Here is a 20,542-nt window from a genome sequence, read left to right as displayed (position 1 = left end):
AGCGTATCCCTCCACCTCTGCTGTACCTGTCATCTCAGCATCTGCCTAGCTGCCTGCCTGCCAGCCTCTCTCACTATCAGGTGTCTATCAAGACCTGCAGCTCATTTCATCTCTTTTCCCAGCTCTCATATCTTTGTATTTTCTCCTTCATATATTAATTTGGGCGAGCCAACCCGGGCTCTGTGTTTGTGTGTGCATATATACTAGGCCTATCTTTCTCAAATATGCCTACAGTTGCTGTCATTTTGAGAAATCCCTCATGGGTTTTATTTAGCCTTTTGCACTGTGATAACCCAAATACTTCATCGCAGCAGCTCACTTTGACTCTCCACTTTCCAGAGAGCAGCTGAAGTTGACATATCTTTCAACTCTCTTTCTGTCTGTCTCCCCTCAGTTCTCCATATAAATGTGTTCTGACAGCAATCCGGAGGGTCACTCTTTTTTTCTGACAGAAAAACCTGGCATTTACCTCTCTAACTTGCTCCGTCTGTCCTCTCCCTGTCTCTCCATTTTTTCCCTCTCCGCAGCCTCTATGCTGATCCCCTGATACCGCCGCTGCCTCTGAAGAACAGGAAATGAAACTCTTTTTTCCCTCCAATATGTCGCTCCCACCCTTTATCACACAGAAACCTTGATTCCCAGCAATGGCTGTCTCTCACTCCCCTAATGAACTCATTTTGCACGAAGGGAGAATACCATCTTATCTCTACAGAGTAGGCCCTCCTCTCTCTCTGACACACACACACACACACACACACACACTCTGTCTCTTTTCTCCATCGCTGGCTTCTCCTGCCTTCTTAGTTCATATAATTGTTGCCAAGATACACTGAGAGGTCCTTGATCCGTTGTCTTCTCATTACAGGTGAGGAGATGAGAAAGATGAGCAGAGAGAGTGAAATGATCTTTAATAGTAGCTCTGACATGCATCAGCTCCATTATTCCTGTATTATGAAAGTCTGCGCAGAATATGGTGTTTTCATATCATGTCAAATGAGCCACATGCAAACCAAGAGAGCATGAAGCAGATCAACACTGAGATGAGTGAATGACTGATGAACAGGACCAACTTTTATCTTCTCACTCAGAATGCTGCAAAACATATCCAGACATGAAATGGACGTGATTACTGTGTCACAAGGAGCAATGATACAAAAAGAAAGTGACAAAGACAATGAACTTGCTAAATAAATTTTTAACTTTGAGCATATGGATGTTTTTTATGTTTAAGAGAATTAGGACACCGAGAGCTGGGCAATATATCAATATTATAACGTGATATGAGACGAGATATCTTAGATTAGATCTTAGATTCTGGATATTGTAATATTGTAAGTGTTATCTTTTCATGGTTTAAAAGACTGCCTTACAATAAAGTGATAACATTTTCTGAACTTTCCAGAATGTTATAGCTGTTACTTGCCTTTGCCCACTTCGTCATTACATCCAAAATACTCATGATTATTTAAAAAAAAATCTCATTGCATGAATATTTTATAAAAGCACCAGAAGATATTCTTGATATTGTGATATTTGGTCAAAAATATAGTGATATTTGAAAACAGGTGAATGAAAATGCACTTAGTGATGACTTCTGCTTCTCCAAACTTCCAAGAATTGAGAGACTCATTAGGTAATTAGTCAAGCACCTGACATAGGTGTCTATTGACTGATTATTTGGCCACTTGGGGACAGTTGAACAAAACATTAATATATTATCAACATGTAATGCCATCATGGTGAACATGTTAGATAAGAAATGCCTAATTACACATCCAGGAGATACAGCGCGGCATCATTAATTTGGATGTGTCTCTGGCACCTCATTACGGAATCTTCCTGTCTGAAGTCTATCTTCTCTCAGTTTAGGATGACATTTAGGATTTTTGGTATCACAGAAACATGTTTCCTAACTGCATTTAAGAAATGAATCCTCTAATTTTAGGATAGGCCCTAACTTTGGGATTTTCCAAGTTAGGACTGCTAAATTAGGCAGGCACAGACCCTGTCCTAAATCCAAGATAACTGCCAAAATTAGCAGCAGCTAAAACCATATTATGAAACTTTTAATTTAAATGAATAATTCAAATAAATAAATAGATTAGGAATTAATGATGAATTCAGATCACTGAGGATAAAATTTCCTGATAAGAAGGGGTTTCCTCTCCCTAAGCAATACAACTAGCTCCTATGACTCTTCGTAGCTAAATTTCAGTCTTCAGCGAGCTAACTAACCAGTGGCAGGTGTGAGCCATTGATATTGTGGCTTGTCCATCTTACGTAGCCTACAGGTACATGCTCCAATCAGAGATACAGGCGTGATAGAACAAGTGCCGATTAAAGAATCAAATTTACAGTGACAGTAACTGTTAGTATCTTGAGTTAAGATAAGTAAGATATGAGGTCTGACAGAGCACACAGCGACAAATTTAGGACTTGCTTTTCTAATAAGAAGATAGGATTTTCCCTATCTTTGAAACATGAGATAGGATAAGTGGTTAGGATTTTTTTCTGTAATGAGGCCCCTGGTTCACTCTCCTTTTGCTCTGGTTTGGTCTTAATCAACTCCTGAGGGAAATATCTGGCTCTTAAGCTTGTCACTAGCCTTGTCTGTCTGCTTTGTGGTGCAGGTTGAACGTGTCCAGTAGGTTTTATCAAAGTGTTGTCAATGAAAGCAAAGCTAGAAGCGAGGTTAGTTATCTGTAACTGCTTATCCTGGTTCAGGGTCATGGGGGATATAACTTTGAATATAATAAATAGACGACTAGTATTTACTATGTTGGATTATGGTCAGAAGGTGCCGCTGAATGCTTTGGAAACTGGTTGTCTAATATCAAGTAAAGCATGTTGCCCATTTCTAACCAAGTCTCCATTGACATCTTCTGTAGGCCACAGATTATGCTGGAGTTTCTGCCCTAGTTTAAAGGGCACTAATGTCACTCCATATATCTCTGTCTGAGCCCCTCACCATAACTGCTATTTACGAAACACAGCTTCCTACTTGCCATATTAAAAACACTATTTGCTGGCACGGAAGTTTTAAAAGAATTTCAGAACCAGGAAAACAGAACACAGTAAAATAAAAATGAATTCAATAACATTTGAACATGTCATGTTCTATGATGACCAGTGTTTGAGTCCTTCATCTGCTAAGAGCATTTTGACTCAGGAGCCCAGCCTCCAGTGTAAGCTGATTTTTAATGGGGTCATATCCCCCCCTGTTGGTTTTATCATGTCATTAGAATCAGAGTAGCTTGTTTTGACAAAAGCTGACCACTGGGGGGACTGGAGCTCCAGAGAGAGGAGGAGGGTGATGAGGCTCAGGGTGTGGACTCAAGATGCACGGGGAACTGGTGTCATTGGAAAAAAACACACAGATGAGATTGGATGGAAAAATGACTGAATGGATGTATTAGTAAATAGTGGAGCATGTCAGTGAATCAATGATTGTGTATTTAAATACTACAAGGATGTTGTCAAGAGTTTAATTATGAATTTATTTAATAATTTCTGATGTTAAATGTAGTTGGTAAGAGGCAAAATAGGGTCAAAATGTCACCTTTCTATTGCTTTTGTCCTTTTTCTATCCACACACACTCAACTGTAAACACAATTTAACTAACCTCTTACACACACAGGTGCACACACACAGGTCTGTGATGCAATCTCTTGAGGAGAGCAGAGCTTTAATTACAAGGAGGATTGTCTTTAGTCCCACTGTCTCTATCTTGACACTAAGTCCCTGAAGTAGAATTATCCTCTACTCTAATCCTAATCTTGTTTGCTCCTACACACTCTCTTTCCCAGTCTCTTGCTGCGTGTTGTGGTTACCTGTCTGCAGATGATCTATTTTTTCTCTCTTCCTCTTCAGCTGCTCTTTTGTCATCCACCTTGTTCTCATAAATGTGGCTTGGATTTTATGTTATCAGCCAAGAAGGCAGGCGTGACCTCTACCTACTGCTGCATACATTAATGCACAGTTTGTATTTTAGCAGAGCTGTGCTAAAACCTAAGAAGTAGATTCATATGCACAGCTGCTCACTCACACACATACATGCAAAGTAAGGCCTAATAGGTTATGCTCAAACTGCAGGGCTGGATATAGAGGGGGGAGGATGTGGGAAGGACAAGTCATCAATCATCCTGTCACTCCCTTATTTGCAATCATTTTTATCATGTGCTTTCTCTATATTTGTTTTATCAGTCTCTCCTCACTCCATCTTCCACCCTTTTTCCTCTCGATGCTCTTTGATTGCAATGCAATCACCGCTTCACAACCTACGTATTTCCCAATCAGTTTCCGTCTGATTTTGTCTCATTTTTCTTGTCTCTTTCTATTTTGCTTCCCCTGTTTTTAACACAAGCTCATTGGGTGATCGATGAAAATGGAAAGAAGGAGAAAAAGATGGAGGAGGGGAAGGAACGCAGAGAAGGGCAGAGGAGGAGGAGGAGGCATTGACCCAGATAATGCAATGGAGTGAATCAAAATGAGTCTCGTAGACCTCAGCTTCACACCCATTCCCACCTTCCTCTCTGTCCTCAACACTCACAACAGTATTTGCTCTTTCAATATAAAGCTGTGACCATGAAACGTCAAGTGGAAAGATTAGCATTTCACATCAAGATCCTCAAGGCTCCTTGTGATATGGGCTGTGTGAAGGTGTTGTATATCTCCTCCCATCTTTCACCTCTTATCCTCATCGTGAACCTCTTCTGACTTTCACCATCATCCTCCATTCACACACACACACACACACACACCTCCCCCCTCTACCCCCACCCCCTACATCTCATCTCCCTGGAGAGGTGGGTAACTGAAAAACATGGAGGCACGGAGATGTAAGGTCAGGTCTTCTCCTGCACCAGACCCTGTGTAGGAACAGAACACACTAATGCATTGTTTATGATGCTATATGTCACCTATCTAATATCTCAGTACACACACACACACACACACACACACACACACACACACACACACACACACACACACTGAAGCCACAGTTACAGTTTACTAGCGTCACCTGCCGTATTGAGCTGCATTATTTGCAGTTTAATCGATCAATTGGTGGTGACCTTTGCATGAATGGGTGTGTGAGTATTCATTAAGCGGCCAACAAACCCATTTGACAGCTGGTCTCTATAGCGCATGCGCATAACACCGGCAAGGCAGCCTTGTACGTTAAGATAACCGGTAAAACTGTGGAAAGCTGTGAGCTGTGTCTATCAAAATAAAAGCACAGAATCATCCGCTTTAAAAGACAACGTGAATTATTGACTACACAGGCCTGAAGACAAACCCAAAAAGATAGAATAGTAATAATTTGGATACTGTTTAAATACAAATGAAATATTAAGGCTGAAATAGGTCGTTTAAGGATGTATTTGTTTAGTTCATTCAACACTTCCGGATTACAAACTTTTATTTTGAAAAAAGTAAAAACCGGATGTTGTTAATGATTCCGTTTGGCTTTACACCAGCGGGGAAACTTACTCAGCAACGACCAGAGGAATAACATCGGGAGCCCAGCGTACTGTAGTCCCTGCCCAAAATAATGACCGGTGTCCCGGTACTTCACTCTCCGAGGTGACCGAGGTCTGAGCAGCAGCAGCCGGGATGGCGCTGGTCACCGTCCAGCGGTCGCCGACACCGAGCACTACCTCCAGCCCGTCTGTGTCTGTAAGTATCCCTGAACTGGTTTGACATTTTGGCTCAGTCTCGTAGGTCTGTCACGGCAAGACTACAGTTAGCCCAGTTTTCTGCTCGGGGTAAATGTATAGGGGTGGCTAACTTAGCTGTTAGCATCTTACTGTAACCTAAAGTAACCTCTTACTGTCCTGCACAGGGATGCACGTTTTTTTCTTTAAGGTTATTTAGGTTTGCGCAAAGTTAAAAGACTCCGTTTCACCCAAAAGGTGTCAAGTTTTTGCAAAGTAACTTAGCTAGGTGATGTTAGCAGTTGGAGCTCGTTTGCTAACACTTCCTCCCGGGAACACAAAGTAATTCAGAGGAGCCGCCAGACAAACTAAAACATCTTTAAGTTCCAGCTTTTCTTTGCTGTAAAATAATAGTCTATGATTATACACCTGGAATATGCTGCCCCGCGTGCCTGTGACCAAATAACCAGGCACCACATCCACATATTATTATCCCTGGTTAGTGGAGCGACAGTGAATGGAGAGGAGCTGCCTGTAAAGCAGGTTAGTGTGACAGGCCTGTCAGTCCCTGTTGGACGCAGTGGGACAGTCCTCTCATCCCCTGTGACACTTTGAGGCTTCCCACGTCTGGCTGCAGGCTCTTGACACGGACCCAGGCAGGGTGATGGTGTGACTGCCATAGATAAAACCTCAGCCTTCACCCAGGAGTGTGATAAATTGGGTACAGTGATATTTGTAGTAAGTCAGACTGCCTTGTTAAAAGACACATCTTGTGGATGAAGATCCTTTCCTCTGTTCAACACAACATGACAGTGACACAACAGTGTTTTGCAGAGGCTGACTGTGTACCAGGTATCAAGGCCAGTTTGATGGGAAATAACATGGGACAGACATGCAAAATAAGATGTATTAAGAAAATCCCCAGCAGAGAGATGAATAAAAAGCACCAAAATCTGGAAGATGTTTTAGAAGTTTTGGATAAAAGCCTCAAGAAAAACTACATAATATATTCGTATAACCTAAAATGTCATTAGGGACAATAATAAAATGGCTGCAGCACATGTCACTTGACAAGCTTTTTTATTATTGTTAAATGATGGCTTCTGTAGACATTTTTAAAATGTTTCAGTCTTGACCAGTCTGTGCCGGATCAAAGAAATAGCACACGAGTCATGATTAAAGCTGCATTTATAGTTCTGAGACCCAGCAGTAAGGGTTTGTAGCTTTGAAACGGTGTCAGATCCCAGACTGAGGTTACCACCTGCTTGTCATGAGACCCATTCCTGATGTGAAGCAGCCATGTGAGCACTCTTGTGAGATGTCTGATGTTGAGAGTGGGGATAAGGGGCTGGGAAAGGGACAGCAGAGCAGTGCATGGAGGAAAGAGCTGGGAGTGAGCTCCAGAGAGAAAGATGAACTGTCATGAGAGGCACAGCTGGAATGCTACTGCCACCTCAGCATATCTGTGATAGGCTTTTCCCAGTATGCTTCCTCCGAAAGCTTTTATTAGGGTTTGGGCAAATTAAACTCAGGTTTCATGTTATGACCCATCAATTAATACAGCTCGCATTTTGCCTCCAGCATGGGGGGGGGTAGCCACCCTACTGTGGAAGTGTAATCTGCCTAGCAGCACACCAAATCCCCCGTTCTCATTGGCTATAAGACCACTCCCTACACATCTGTGCGGTCGCACGGTAACCATGGAGATCAGCCCTGTACATTATATCCCAGCCATTGCCAGGCTTATTATGGTATGTTGCTTTAATCGCGTACTGGAAGTATACAGCCCATATATTCATCAGTGATGTTTGTGTGAGTGCTTTGCAGTGGTGTAATGGTATACTGGTATCACATTTGCCTTTGAAATCTGCTGAGCTAGGCAATTTGTCAGGTGTGTGTGTGTGTGTGTGTGTGTGTGTGTGTGTGTGTGTGTGTGTGTGTGTGTGTGTGTGCAGGGTGCGTTTGAGTCCATGCATGGACTCCTATTTCTCCTGTGTCACCATATTTTGCCTTAAAGGCAGGCTGTTAGGCTGCTGATGCAGAGAGCATCATTCTGCCAGCTGCCTCTCCAGGCCTAATCACATCCGTGGAAGCGGACACAGGAATAGATGAAAACTCCATCCTTCCTCCTCAAGCTTCTGCACCTCCTGACCTCTCCACCTAATCTTCCTCATCCATCATCGTGCATCATCATCATTCATCAGCACCAGTGATAGCAAATAAAAAAAGGAGAAGAAGAAGAAATAAAGCCTCATCATTATTGTTCATTGTCCCATGTCTGTGCCTATCTTTGTCTGTCCATCCATACTGTATGTATCTGGGGTTTTATGTGAGTGTGTGCGTGTTTTGGCCTGTGTAGTAGCCAGGATTGACAGATTGATGCCAAAGAGAAAGTTCCCTGAGTTTTGTGAGGGATTACCGAAACAGGCTGGGATTAAAATTGTGTATGTGTGTGTGTGGCAAACTGTGCTGGTTGCAGTGGTGGGGGAGGATGATTGCATTTTGGAAAAAGAGAGACAGAGAGGGGAGGGCATGGACATTCAGTCTGTTTCAGCCTTATCCCTGGTCCCTGCTCTGAGCCTCAGTTAAAATACCACGCCGGCCCTGCCTCGTAACTGAAGTCACAGATGAAAGGCTTGACATAGCCGCCCTAGCCGCCAGCCAATTTAGCACATTTTAAATGCAAGGTTAATTGAGTCTGACTCAGTGTGTGATGTATAGAACCTCCCATGCCTCTTTGGTCAATGTGATACAGCGTGTCCTTTCAGAAATGCTAGCTGCTGGTACAGAACAGATGTGAAGTGAAGCAGCTATTGAATTTTCAATATTCTTCTCTTTTTTTCTTCTTCTAATTTTCTGTTTTTCTCTGTAGGAGTCGGGCAGTGGTGAGGATGACCGTCGCTCCCAGCCCAGGAGGTGAGACCACTTCCTGTTTTGTCACACTCTGTCTCCAGTTTCCTGGAATAACTGTTCTTTCACACACTGCTGTTCAATAGCATCACTATAGAAACTGTAAGCTGAGACTCAGGCCACTAGGGGGAGACGGTGCATCAGATTTACAGTGTTTCTTCAGTTACTGAGCCACATTTGCAGATACAGTTTCTCAAAACATGAATGCAACTGTTGCATCAGCTTTATACAGTGCAGCTCAGTGATTCATTTGATCAGCAAAAAGCCAACGTACGTGTCAAAATAAAACCAGGTTATCAGTCCCACCAAAATGAGAATTTCCTTTTATCTTTGTTTAAACCAAGACTGTAACAAATTAAAGGAATTGTGGTGACTGAAATTGTGTTTCCACTCAGTGAGTAGTATCTCCTGTCACGGAAACACAGTTGTTAACAAAACCAGATTCACACTGTCATTTAGTAGCTACCTTTTCTTGTTTACTATGTTCGATAAACACCTTACTACTACAGTTAATAATGTCAAAGAGAAACTGTGAAGTGTGAAAGCTATCATAGCTTTGTTTAGTAAAGACAAATGTCTCAATACAGCTAATCAGTGTAATTTAGGAACTAATTAATACACTTTTGTGTTTGAAATACACAATACATTTAACAGAGTGGTTTGAAAGTACTTAGTGTAATTTGAGAACTGTGCCCTGTGGCACCAACTGTTGTGGTAAGGAGTTCATAAATAATTTTCCTAAATAGTTTTTCATACTGCAAACAAACACGGTCTTTGTGAGTACTTATGTCAATATTTAGTCAGTGCACTGATGTCATAGGCTGGGGCTGATTTGCATGATTCTACCTGATGTTTGTGGTGGAGTAGATGATTTGCTTTTGATGTGTATCTGCATCTTCATAAAAGACAAGGGCGTCACCGCTGCTATTGTCCTTCTGTTTAGATGACTCAGGTGGCTTCGTCATTATGGTGTATTCTGGGCCAAGGCCCTCCACAGAATTTGAATGGAAGGACAAGCTGAACACATGGGGTTTATGTTTGTGGGAGTGTTTGGATTAGTTTTTGCCTATCGCCAGATCCTACTAAACAACTTTGTCTCCACTGAGCTGAAGGCTCATACAGTCTCTTATAACTTTAAATGTCACCCCTACATCACAGTCTGTCTGTGGAGACAGTAGCACACAATCATTAAACAGGGAGTGGATCATCAAAGTCTATACAGCTTTACCATCTTTAATGGACTTTGTAGGTGACCTTTGTTGCCTAATCTAAGCTTTGAAGTTTAATCAGTCTAGCTGTAATATATATTATTATTAGTAGTAACTCATATTTTTAAGGTACCACTTGTTATTACTGTCAGCACTATCCAATACAGCAGGTAAGGAGACATTGCAATAGGACTTGACAGACATAGTACAGTGTTAAGCTGAGCTAAGACAGCCTAGGCTGTTTATATCTTGCTCTGTGAGACCATTGCAGACTGAAGGACTGGTCTGAGTGAAATGTTGCCGTCCTGTCAGGAGACTGGAAATCAGATACAGGGTAAGACTGAATGCTTGGCACAAGTTATAAGATGTTTCCCAGAAACACTGCACATATATTAGCTTTATTTACCCTCTGTATAAATGAATGTCGAAGCAGCACATCTGATCATGTTACTATTAAATCCAAGATGAAATGAAACCAGCTAGATCAGTGTATAGGGTGCCATCCCTCCAAACTGTCAGGGCTCTCAGATCATTTGTGCCTACACGTTCTGCACCGATGAACAAACTGTGAACAAAAATAACAAGCACTGTGTGTGATGATGCAGCACCTTATGATATCTAGAGCCCTTTCATGATATGTGGCGAACAGGTCTATACTATTGGAGGGATGTGATTTTTTTGTTGGTGTTATTTATCTGACTATTGCTGTACGGTACAGGATGAATTTCTGCCAGGACTAATAAATATCTATTTGTCAGTAAGGACAGTTTTCAGAGTCCTGACTCTACCAGTTTGTACCAGTGTTGTCTCAGTTTTGAATGTTGTTGCTATAAAGCATGCAGAGTTCCACGTTGTCAGAAGGAGATTTAACTCCTTCATTGCCTCATTTTCTTTTTCTTCACCCTTGGGCTTTGGCTGTTGCCCAGGATGCCTCTCAGGTTTCATTCATGCGTGTCCCGGTTCCCGTCACACTACATGAGCCCAGAGAGACCTTGCCTGGCAAAATCAAATGCATCTGAAAAAAAGCTGGTCAGGCTCCCGCTGGTCTAGAGTCGTTATGAGGGTCAAAGTCTCCAGTCCTGAGCTCATTCACACAGCAGGATAATGTGCACCAACTATCAGGCTAAAGAAACTTTCGTTCTGTATGTATGGATTACCTAACAAAGCCATAAACTTTAAGAGGTGACTCTTAGCAACATCTTGAACCGATTGTATCTGCAAATTAGTCATAGTCATTGTAAAGATCTTTTGGAGTTTCTTATAGGCTTGGGTGGTATCTATTTTTTCAACCACAATTTAAATTAGCAGCACTATTCACTTTTTGTTTGCATAAACATTAGAATAATAACGTAGCCAATGCCTTGTGTAAACATTTGAAAACCATATCAAATTAATGATAGCCAGTCTTTGAAATGCTCGCTGTGTCAGTATTGCTCAAGACAAGGGACCAGTAGCATCACTGGGTTTGCCTGCTTCATGCCCACTCTTGGAATACCAAAGCAAACCCACGTTGCATGTTTGCGTGCCTGCGTCTGGCAGACTGTTGCTAACTTTGGTTTATGATGGACGGTATTCACAGTGACCTTTTCCAAGTGTAGTAATTGAACACGGTTTTAATGATAATTAAAATTTGAAACTGTAATACTAACCATCGGAAAGTTCACAGTGGTTTATCACAAAACTCGTAACCATTTCATCCCTACCATAAATACCGTGATAGCACCCAAGTCTAGTGTCTTACAACGTCTTACGTGTGCTACATATATTAGCCAAGGTCATGATTTTTGGACACTCTGGTGCAGCAAAGATGTGTCAGGGTGGGTGGTGGTAATGTGCTTACACTGGCTACACTAGTGGATATGTAATGAGACAGAGAGGTAGTGAAAACATGGACTTTTTGTAGCCTTTATTGTTTTATGTAAACTTCCTGCATCACAAGAACTGATCACTTATTCTACATCCAGTGGCCTGACCTTCTGCCAAATTTCACTGAAATTTGTTACTAAGTTTTTGAGATATCCTTCGCTCACCAAAATATGGACAAACTGGTCTGAAAGCACAACCTTATAGGCAGCAGTAATAATACTGAAAGCCCATATGGACCATATGATTATAATTTCAGGTTATGATTGCAACTGGCCTAAAATAAGCCAAGGGCCTGAGGTGGAGCACCAAACCTGGAACAGAGTGGAGTTAAACCCAATGTCGAGCCCACTAAAACCTATAGTATGCTATGTCACACATATATGAAAACTGAAACTGGGTGATATCATTCCTGCAAACCTTTAGCACACCCCAAAAGTGCCAAGAAGGACATGTGGTCCCAATTATCTGTTAGGTAATACAACAAAGCAGCAGCAGCAGCAGCTGGTGAAGTCATACCCATGGATGCATGCACACACACATATACACACAGAGCTTACTCCCCATACGACCAACATCATTATAGTCTTGTTTTACCATTTACCTAGCTCACCATTTGCTCAGCATTAGCACAAATCCACACACACACACACACTCAAGCAGTCATGCAGGGTGCAGCCAAGGGCCTTGCTGAGTGACCCCTAATGCGTATTACATAAGAGCCGAGGTCCAATTAACTCCCCACCCTACATATGGATTCAAGTAGCGACACGGGCCAATATATCTTGTAGGAGCCACTGAGACCGAGGGGAGCTTTGGCTTTTGCAGTGCAGTAATATTTTCACTCTGTCTTGATTTCTCACTCTTCTCCAGAGCCTTTGTCTCTTTTCTCTTTCAGTTATTCAGTTGACTACTCAGCACTGACTCATACCCTGTATCTCTCCCTCTTATTCTGTCATTCTCTCTGCCAACGTCTCTTTCATACAGACAGACACAAACAGCTGTCTGTAGCCCCTGCACCACACCAATGAAGTATAACGTTACTGCAGTGCAATAATGAATCTCTGACACACACTGTTGCCTCAGGACTGACAATGACTGTCAAGGACGGTCTTAGAGAGAAACTTTTCTTTTTCTATCCAGTTACGAAACCAACACTTGAACTTTTTGTTCTAAATCAGTCTTTAAATGGTTTAAAAATTGGTGAGAACAGTAGATGAACTTTGTTCCTCTGCGGCTGGTGAATAAAAAAGGTGCTTCCTATTCTTCTTGTGACTCTCTGCAGGGATATCATGTGCTGTGGCTGGGCTGTTAAAGGTTGCCGCATCACAAGATTGAAACATATGCTGTTTAACATCGACATTGTTAAAGCACACCTGTAATGACCCACTTTAAATGTCAGTGACTGTCCTTGCTTTCAGTTCTCCGTCTGGTTTGCAGAGTGCTTTCATGAAGCAGCACCACTGCTGCCTCAGTTAGAGGTGTGTCAGTTTATAGTATCAACTGTGGTCAAAAGCAGGCTGTGGATCAGAAAGGAGAAAGGCCTGTGAGAAGAAAGAGGGCATTGTTTCGCTGTTCTCTTTCTGACCACGTCTGTCCATTGTCTCCCTGATGTAGAGCATTTCCTCTTACGAATGTAGTACAGGTCATGGCCGGGTTTGGTTTGAGCTGAGTTTTGTGTTACAGTGCAAGCTGTATGTTTGGGATAATGATAATATTTTGTTTTTGAATTTTCTAATTATTTTAATGGCCAGCAGAATCTACTTGGGTCACAGGAGGAACCACTCAAACCAACATGAGCCACGATGTCATAACAGCAGACTAACCTAGATACTGTAAACACATTCAGACTAACTTCACTGATCAGAATTATTTGTGCTGCAATTCTCTTCCTGCACTCTTATTGACTTTCGCATCAGTGCTGACCCAGATGCGGAGCAGGTTCACCAGGCCAAGAATTTAATAAGTCTGCTATTTGAAGAACAAGAAAGGCAAGGCGCAGTAACGAAAACTAAGACGAAGGAACACAATCTGGGTTCACTGTTTGAACACCATCCCTTCATGTGGAGACACGCTTCTTTGAGTTTATAGCCTGTTACACTGTCATTTACACTTAACGGTGGATACCACACCTGCCTCCTGTCTTCCCACAGTTAAACACAGACATAAAATACAACCTGTCCTAGATAGGTGACTACGTGGCCATATATATCAGTTTTCCACCACTAAAAAGAGATAAAGTAGGGCACAGTGTCATACATGCAGTATTTCATACACAAAATGTAGGTTATGGCATTGGCACAGGCATTGTGTGCACAAAATTTGAAGCTTGTGTTTCCTGCAGAATTCATAAGGATTCCTGAGCTGTATTTTGTCTTTCAATTCCCTTAATTTTGTGGTATACCAACTGAAATTTGGAAGTGATTGCAGGCTGTATTGCTCCAAAACCAAAAAATTTCTGTACTACCTACAAAATAACACAACACAAAAATGTATCTTAGTATTTGACCCCACCATTGGGAATATTACTTCTATAGGGAACATATTGTCCAGCTAATGCCTCTTAGCTGCAGTACAGTATATGTTTGGTTACTGTACTTCTGCTAACAGATCCGTCTTTGTCTGTCTTATCTGGCTGTTAGCAGTGCTCCCTGTTTCTCCAAGGTTAAGTGCTCCTATCGCAACACAGTGGGCTGAGTAGTCAGCAAACATTTGAATTGAAGGCGTAGTAGTCCAACTGTTCTTTGCTTTGTTTTTCCATCTTGAAACATATTTTTATGTTGTTTGTTTTAAGGCTTCTAGGCCAGGTGTTTTTAGCCCCCACCTACAGTTACATCACACTTATTTGCCTGTAGCATGATGAGCATTTTAGGATGAAAGAGGGATGTTTTTAGTCTGTTTTTGAAAGTAGAATAAGTCATACTGCAGGTAATATAGCTTTGTTGTGGAACAGTATGCTAACAGTAACACCTATCCAGCTCAGCATATGGTAAACAGCTAGCTTTATGCACTGACCAAGGAGGTAGCAGTATGATAGCGCTGGCTCCAGGGGGACCTGCATTCACAAACACACACTTTGAAATGCACAACTCCCTAATTACAGCACCTTTGACCTGCGTGTTTCCACCCATACCTATCAAGTGGCAGAGTATGGCGCAGAAGATGATTGTACAACTTGTCTGGGTCTTGGCTAAACACCACAACAGACTCTCGTGTTACCAACCCACAGACAAATGACTTCCCCCTCGGTGCTGGTAAATTTGACGACACTAAACAGAACCACATGACAAGAGCACTTGAGCCGCTGTGTGTGCGTGTGGGTTTTGTGGTCACAGTTGCTGGCAGACCTCATTGGACGACCTGCCTTGTGCTGCAACAGTTGTTTTTAGGAAGGTGAGACGGACGCTGGGAGCGCAGGTGCTGGTGTGTTTGTTTCTGTGATGTAATCACAGTTGAGCTGGGCAGAACACGTGGAGTCGTGCGTTAAAAAATACACATACACTGTCACATGCCACATGTTTGTATCTTCTTGAAAGTGCCCCTCAAGGGATTGTTAATATGATTTGTGGAAAAGTTTATAACATCACCAAGAGCTGATCTTATCAATTATTCTGGTGAATATTTAGACTCTGTTTTCCAAAAATCTGTTAAAACCATGGAAACTATTTGAAGCATTGCTCAAAGTGTGTTGTGTAACTTTCAGTTTATTGTCACTGCATCCTGACTTCTAAAATGAGCCATGCATGGATTGTTTGCTTTGCACATGTAGAAAGAACAAAGTAATAAGAAGAGAGCATCAACTGGTCTGAAAACATGATCTCATCGGTGGCCGTACCTGATACACACCATATGATAATAATTTCAGTTTATGTTTGCAACTGGCCCAAGATAAGCTGAGGGCCTCTGGTGGAGCACCTATAGTGCATGAAACCTGGAGCACAGTGGAGTTTAGCCTAAGTGGAGCATGCTGGAAATGATTTTATGCTCTGTCACACATGAAAATTGAAACTTGGTGATATCACTTGTGCGAGCCTGGCGAGAGGTTTAAGTTTAATTAGTTTTACAATTTTGGATAAAACTGTAATTTTCACTAGGTTGGAGTCCATTCAGGAGTCCACTGATATGTTACTACACATCTCTGAAACTTTCAAAGCCCTGCAGCACCTTGCCATAGACATTCATGAGTCGTTGTGTTTTGTGTCTTTGCTGTTATTGTGGTCTCCGGAATTACACAGATATGCAGGCATACAAACAACTGGCAAGTGTTGTGACCACAGTAAGTTGGCACAAGAGAGAGAGAAACAGGGAACTGACCCTGCTAATGTTAGATAAGCCTTGTTCCTGGTCGCCAGCTCCGAAAAGCTGAAGTGAAAGTGACACTTAACTTGCAAATTACCTATAGGTAGCTACCCTTGCTTCTCCTCTGATACTTCTCGATTCTCAAGATGACAGGATTGGTTCCTCTGGTTTGTGGCTTAACAAACCATAGAAGTTCAAATCTGTGTTTTTGAGACTGTCATTTGTACACTGCAGTTTAAGGTAAACAAACTTAGCCATGGCACTGACTGCTTATTTTGCTCGAGTAGGTATAGCTGTGGCTGGAGCAGTTGAATGACCCGCCTACCAGTCCACGATCAGTCACCTTCACCCGTTGGCTCAGAAGCGGAATCCCTGATGAAAATGCAAAGTTAGCAATTAGCTAGCTATGAACTATTAGTTTAAAAGAGAGGCAGTTGAAGGAAGGGTAATGGTAAAGATTACCTTCCGTTACTTATAAGGCAGTGGTTTCCAACTGATTCAGCCACAGAGTCCATATTTCTCCTTAGTCATTAGTTTAAGCTCCACACAGTTTAATACATTCAGTGTCATACTTGCGTTTGGTCGTGTCATCAAACTAGACTGCTGTTTCTGTCAATTAGCTGTCCGTTGGTCACTCATTCTACAGCAGGAAATGGCACTTAAAAAATGCAGCTCTGTGCCGGCAATTCACTGTACCTAATACTAAAGAATGTTTTTTATAAACTACACATGTTTGCAAGTCGCTTGTGGTCCATTCAGAATGGACCAGTGACCCACTTTTGGACTGCGACCCACCAGTTGGGAACCACTGTTAGAAGGTGATTCACGTCTTCATGTATAATGGATTGTAAACTGGATTGTTGCTACATTTGGCCTCACAATTATTCACTACAGTGTTCAATTGTAGCAGCGTTCAGATAACCATTGCAAAGTCGGGTTTGTCTCGAACTAAGAATTCATCTGATAGTTTTCTGGCATGTCATGTGACTGCCTGCACTGCTTCCAAATGTCACGCTGCAGTTAATTTTTTAAATGTTTTGTAAGATGCATAACCATGAGTCATTCATAAAATGCTGAGAACAAAAAATGTGTCAGACAAGTCACATCCAGTAGAAATACCATCACATGTGATAGTAAGTTCAGAGGATGAGACACATAACAGCACACTGTTTAACGAGGAAGTGGAATCCTACAGTTGGCCAAAAAGCACGTCTGTTGGCCATAAATTTTGCAGTGTACTTGTGAAAATAGAAGGCTTGCGTGCTATGCCACATTGGATTCAGTGCATGTGAATAAATTAAGACATATTAGCTAGAAATAATTCATCTGATCCATCCTAAAGCTGCGTTTACATGGAATCTGGCAGACGGTAGATGGAAAACATCAGACAGAAAACGCCTTCTGGATGACACGGGAAAAACACAGTGTGGTGGAATGGCAGGACGGTAAAACGAAACACGCATGACAATATGTTATGTCACTAATACAGTAAAATCTATTAAATAAGATTATTTAGTTTTATTATTAGTAGTCATTTTTCATGTAATGTTCAGTGACTGCCCATCCATTGTTACTGTTGCTGTTATTCACTGCTGGCCTCACCTGATTTTACCATCCTGCTCTCATCCACTAAAATGATATCCAGTTTTCTGTCTATCGTCTGCAGCATTAGTCCAGGCCTTCATACTCTATGATCAGTCTATGATTAGTAGCAGGGTTAGCTACAGTTTCCCCACAGCCTCACAGCTCAGGCGTGTTCACAGACCTAGATCGTGAGCATACTGTGCAGATTACAGTGAATAACAATGGGCTGAAAAGTTGTGAACACTGAGCCAAATGTGTGTTGTGTAACGACATACTTAATAGTGCCCTATTTCTCAGTCAGACTCCCTATTGATAACTGCGCCACTCTGGAAAACAGCCAAAACATAAAGCAGGCCTTCTATAAACATTCTAATGAAGCTTAGCTCCACCACGTACTGGTCATTTGCCACAGATGTTACAGTTTTGCTGTTAGTCTCTTGGCACACACTGGTGTGAATATCATGGAGGGGCTGTAGTTTTATGGTGTTTTTCGAATTGTTGTCAGCTTACATCGGGCCCTACATGTCAGCACGCCAGCAGAATATAAAATGTTTAAGAGGCTGTAAAATGAACTAAAACATTGCGTCCATCTCAGCGTGCAGTATGTTAGTTCATACTTTATGTCCTCAGCCCACCTTACACCAAACAACTTTTCAAGCAAGTTTACTGTTGTAGACAAATTTTAAATGTTTTAGTTTTACCTCAGATCTTAATCATTTGGTGGAAAGAGGTCCTAAACTCAGTCTTTTTCTCATCTTCACATTCCAAACAGCCAAACATGTTGTACACTATTATTGTATGTTTTAGTCTTGGTTCATGCAAATTTTGAAGTTCAGTGATGTAAGCACTGTCAACAAGCAATAGCTGCATTCTCTCCAGCACCAAACCGGGTTGACGGTAAACATGGAGAGGACGCCAGAGAAGCGCAGCAACGTGAACTAGTCTTGTTCTGTGGAAAAGGAGGAGAAACTGGTGGAGTTGTGAAGTGAACAAGAGTCAGTGTTTAATTAGGTGTCTATCTGATCCCTGAACCAGCACTCACTTTAGTTAGGAATCTTAATTTTTGAAATGTTTTTAGAGCTATGTGTTTTTGCAGACACGTAAGGAATTTCTTAAGGGTAGTTGGTGTCATATTTTGCACTAGGAGCAGGACGGGAATAATCTCAAAGGGAATCAAGTTGTAGTCTTGCAAATAATGATCCTGCAAGATCCCCAGCTTTTGTAAAATCATATAGCATGCGACTAAAAACTCACACTGTCTTAAGATGGTGAGCCTAGTCTTTTCAAAGTATTTTCAAAGTGTTTTCAAAGTCTGCCAGTGTTTGGTAGGCATTAATGTGAAGAGATATTTCTCCCTCAGACTTTCTTGACAAGACAGGCTCCAGTGTATCTCCACTGTGCCTAGATACAACAGGCGCGCTGCTACAGCAGCTCCATCTGGATAACTTCAGCCTGTTTCTCATTTGTTCTTGCTCCTTATGTAACTCAACCACAAGATCTGTATAGGGAGAGAGGGTGGAGAGGAGACAAGTGAAGTCTCCGCAGTCAGCTCACTGCCAAACCAGAGTCCCATGTGGGTTTAATTGACTCTGTTTTATTAGCTTAATGGGCACATCCCCTATTGACCCTGCTGTACTAGGACACTCAATTAGCTGTCACCAGATTCTAACCATATTATTAGGATTATTAGAACCAGTGGTCCTAAAGTATTATATAATAGATCATGAGCGGGCAACCATGTGCCATGTAGTACCAAGAGAATGCAGGTTTTAAGCAAACACTGAAGGCAATGACTGATAAGCACACCCTGAACCAGACAGGAGGAACTACACAGACTAATCACCTGCTGGGTTAAATACCTGCCTGCTGCACACTTGCCAGCGCTTTGTATACAAACTGCTCTGCTCCAGCAAGTGTCGATGCAGAAGGGCTGCTGGTGTGGGCGGTCGCAGTTCCCTGTTGCCCTCATTGGCTCCCCACTTTTCCCAAAAACACATGTCTCCAGCTCCTCCCTCCTATGACTTCTCCGGGGAGAGTTTGACCCAAGTCATATGTCTCAGTACTGTACACGGTGGAGGATACTGTCTGTTGTAACGGGGATGGATCATGTTTAGGAAACGGTACGGACTCTTATTCATTATGGGACTTGGTTCCGCTTTATTGGGAAATATTGGACAGCCAGGCGTCACTGTTTGGAGCAGGAGCGCAGTGTGCTAGACTTATTACTTCCCCCTGCTCAATTTATTGCGACAGATTTGGAAACATCTCTTTTTTCTGCGGAAGATTTCGTCATTTTCTACTGTATTACGACCACTGACACCCAAAAGGAAGTGGTTTGCCGTCTTGAAATGACAGCGCACATGACCGTGGGAGAGGAGTAAAAGTTTTCTCCCGGACCAACAACACCTGACACCCTCCTCCCTCTCTGCGCTCTGCGCCCTGCCTGCGCCGGCATGACTCTCGGCGCGGTGTCCGGATCCGACAACTCGTCGGCGGTCAGCTTCTGCTCCTGCTGCGGTGCCAAGATGGTGCCCTACTTCGGCGAGGACGCGGTGGTGACCAAAAATCAGATCAACCAGCTGTAAGTGTGACGAAGTGGTAAATTGTGTGGCGTTGATACACTGAGATAGACTGTTGTTTGAGAGTGATTTATGAAAACATATTCAGTGGCAGGGTCAGACAGTAAAGGTGCCATGGAGTAACAGGGTTTCCATTCAAACTAAAGACAACTACAGCACCTGATTACACATGAGCATAACTTCACCTCTCAACCTTTAAAGTGTGAATTAAACTGTGAAATTACTGCCTATATTGTGGATTATCAGACTGTTTATACTACATTTAAACTTGGACTAAATATTTCCCATACTTATTTGGATATAGTAGTAATAATGTGGCAACTTCTCACATTGTTGAAACCCTGTGAGTAAGCAGAGCATGTGTAAAAGTTTTGCAACACCAGTGTTGAATGCATTTCCTGGTGACGTAGCAGTCTTACTCATCTTCGGGGCTCTATTTGA

The 20,542-nt window shown here is 42.2% G+C and overlaps 1 protein-coding gene across 2 annotated transcripts in view; it reads left to right on the top strand.

The window, feature by feature from the left end:
- The first annotated feature begins 5,493 nt into the window (after positions 1 to 5,493).
- ssh2a (slingshot protein phosphatase 2a) overlaps positions 5,494 to 20,542 on the top strand; it is a 33,104-nt gene continuing 18,055 nt past the window's right edge. Inside the window, exons 1-2 of one of the 2 annotated variants that reach the window (XM_050058514.1) lie at positions 5,494 to 5,680; positions 8,531 to 8,574. In XM_050058514.1, coding sequence (XP_049914471.1) covers positions 5,618 to 5,680; positions 8,531 to 8,574 — 107 coding nt within the window. In that variant the 5' untranslated portion in view covers positions 5,494 to 5,617. Of the gene's footprint in view, positions 5,681 to 8,530; positions 8,575 to 19,548; positions 20,104 to 20,542 lie in introns of those variants that run through there. The other variant, XM_050058506.1, reaches the window with a different exon arrangement.

The sequence above is a fragment of the Epinephelus moara genome, chromosome 2 (genome assembly GCF_006386435.1).
Source record: "Epinephelus moara isolate mb chromosome 2, YSFRI_EMoa_1.0, whole genome shotgun sequence".
NCBI classification, from domain to species: domain Eukaryota; kingdom Metazoa; phylum Chordata; class Actinopteri; order Perciformes; family Serranidae; genus Epinephelus; species Epinephelus moara.
The sequence above is the reverse complement of the archived record's forward strand: the minus strand, read 5'-3'. Positions and strand labels throughout refer to the sequence as shown.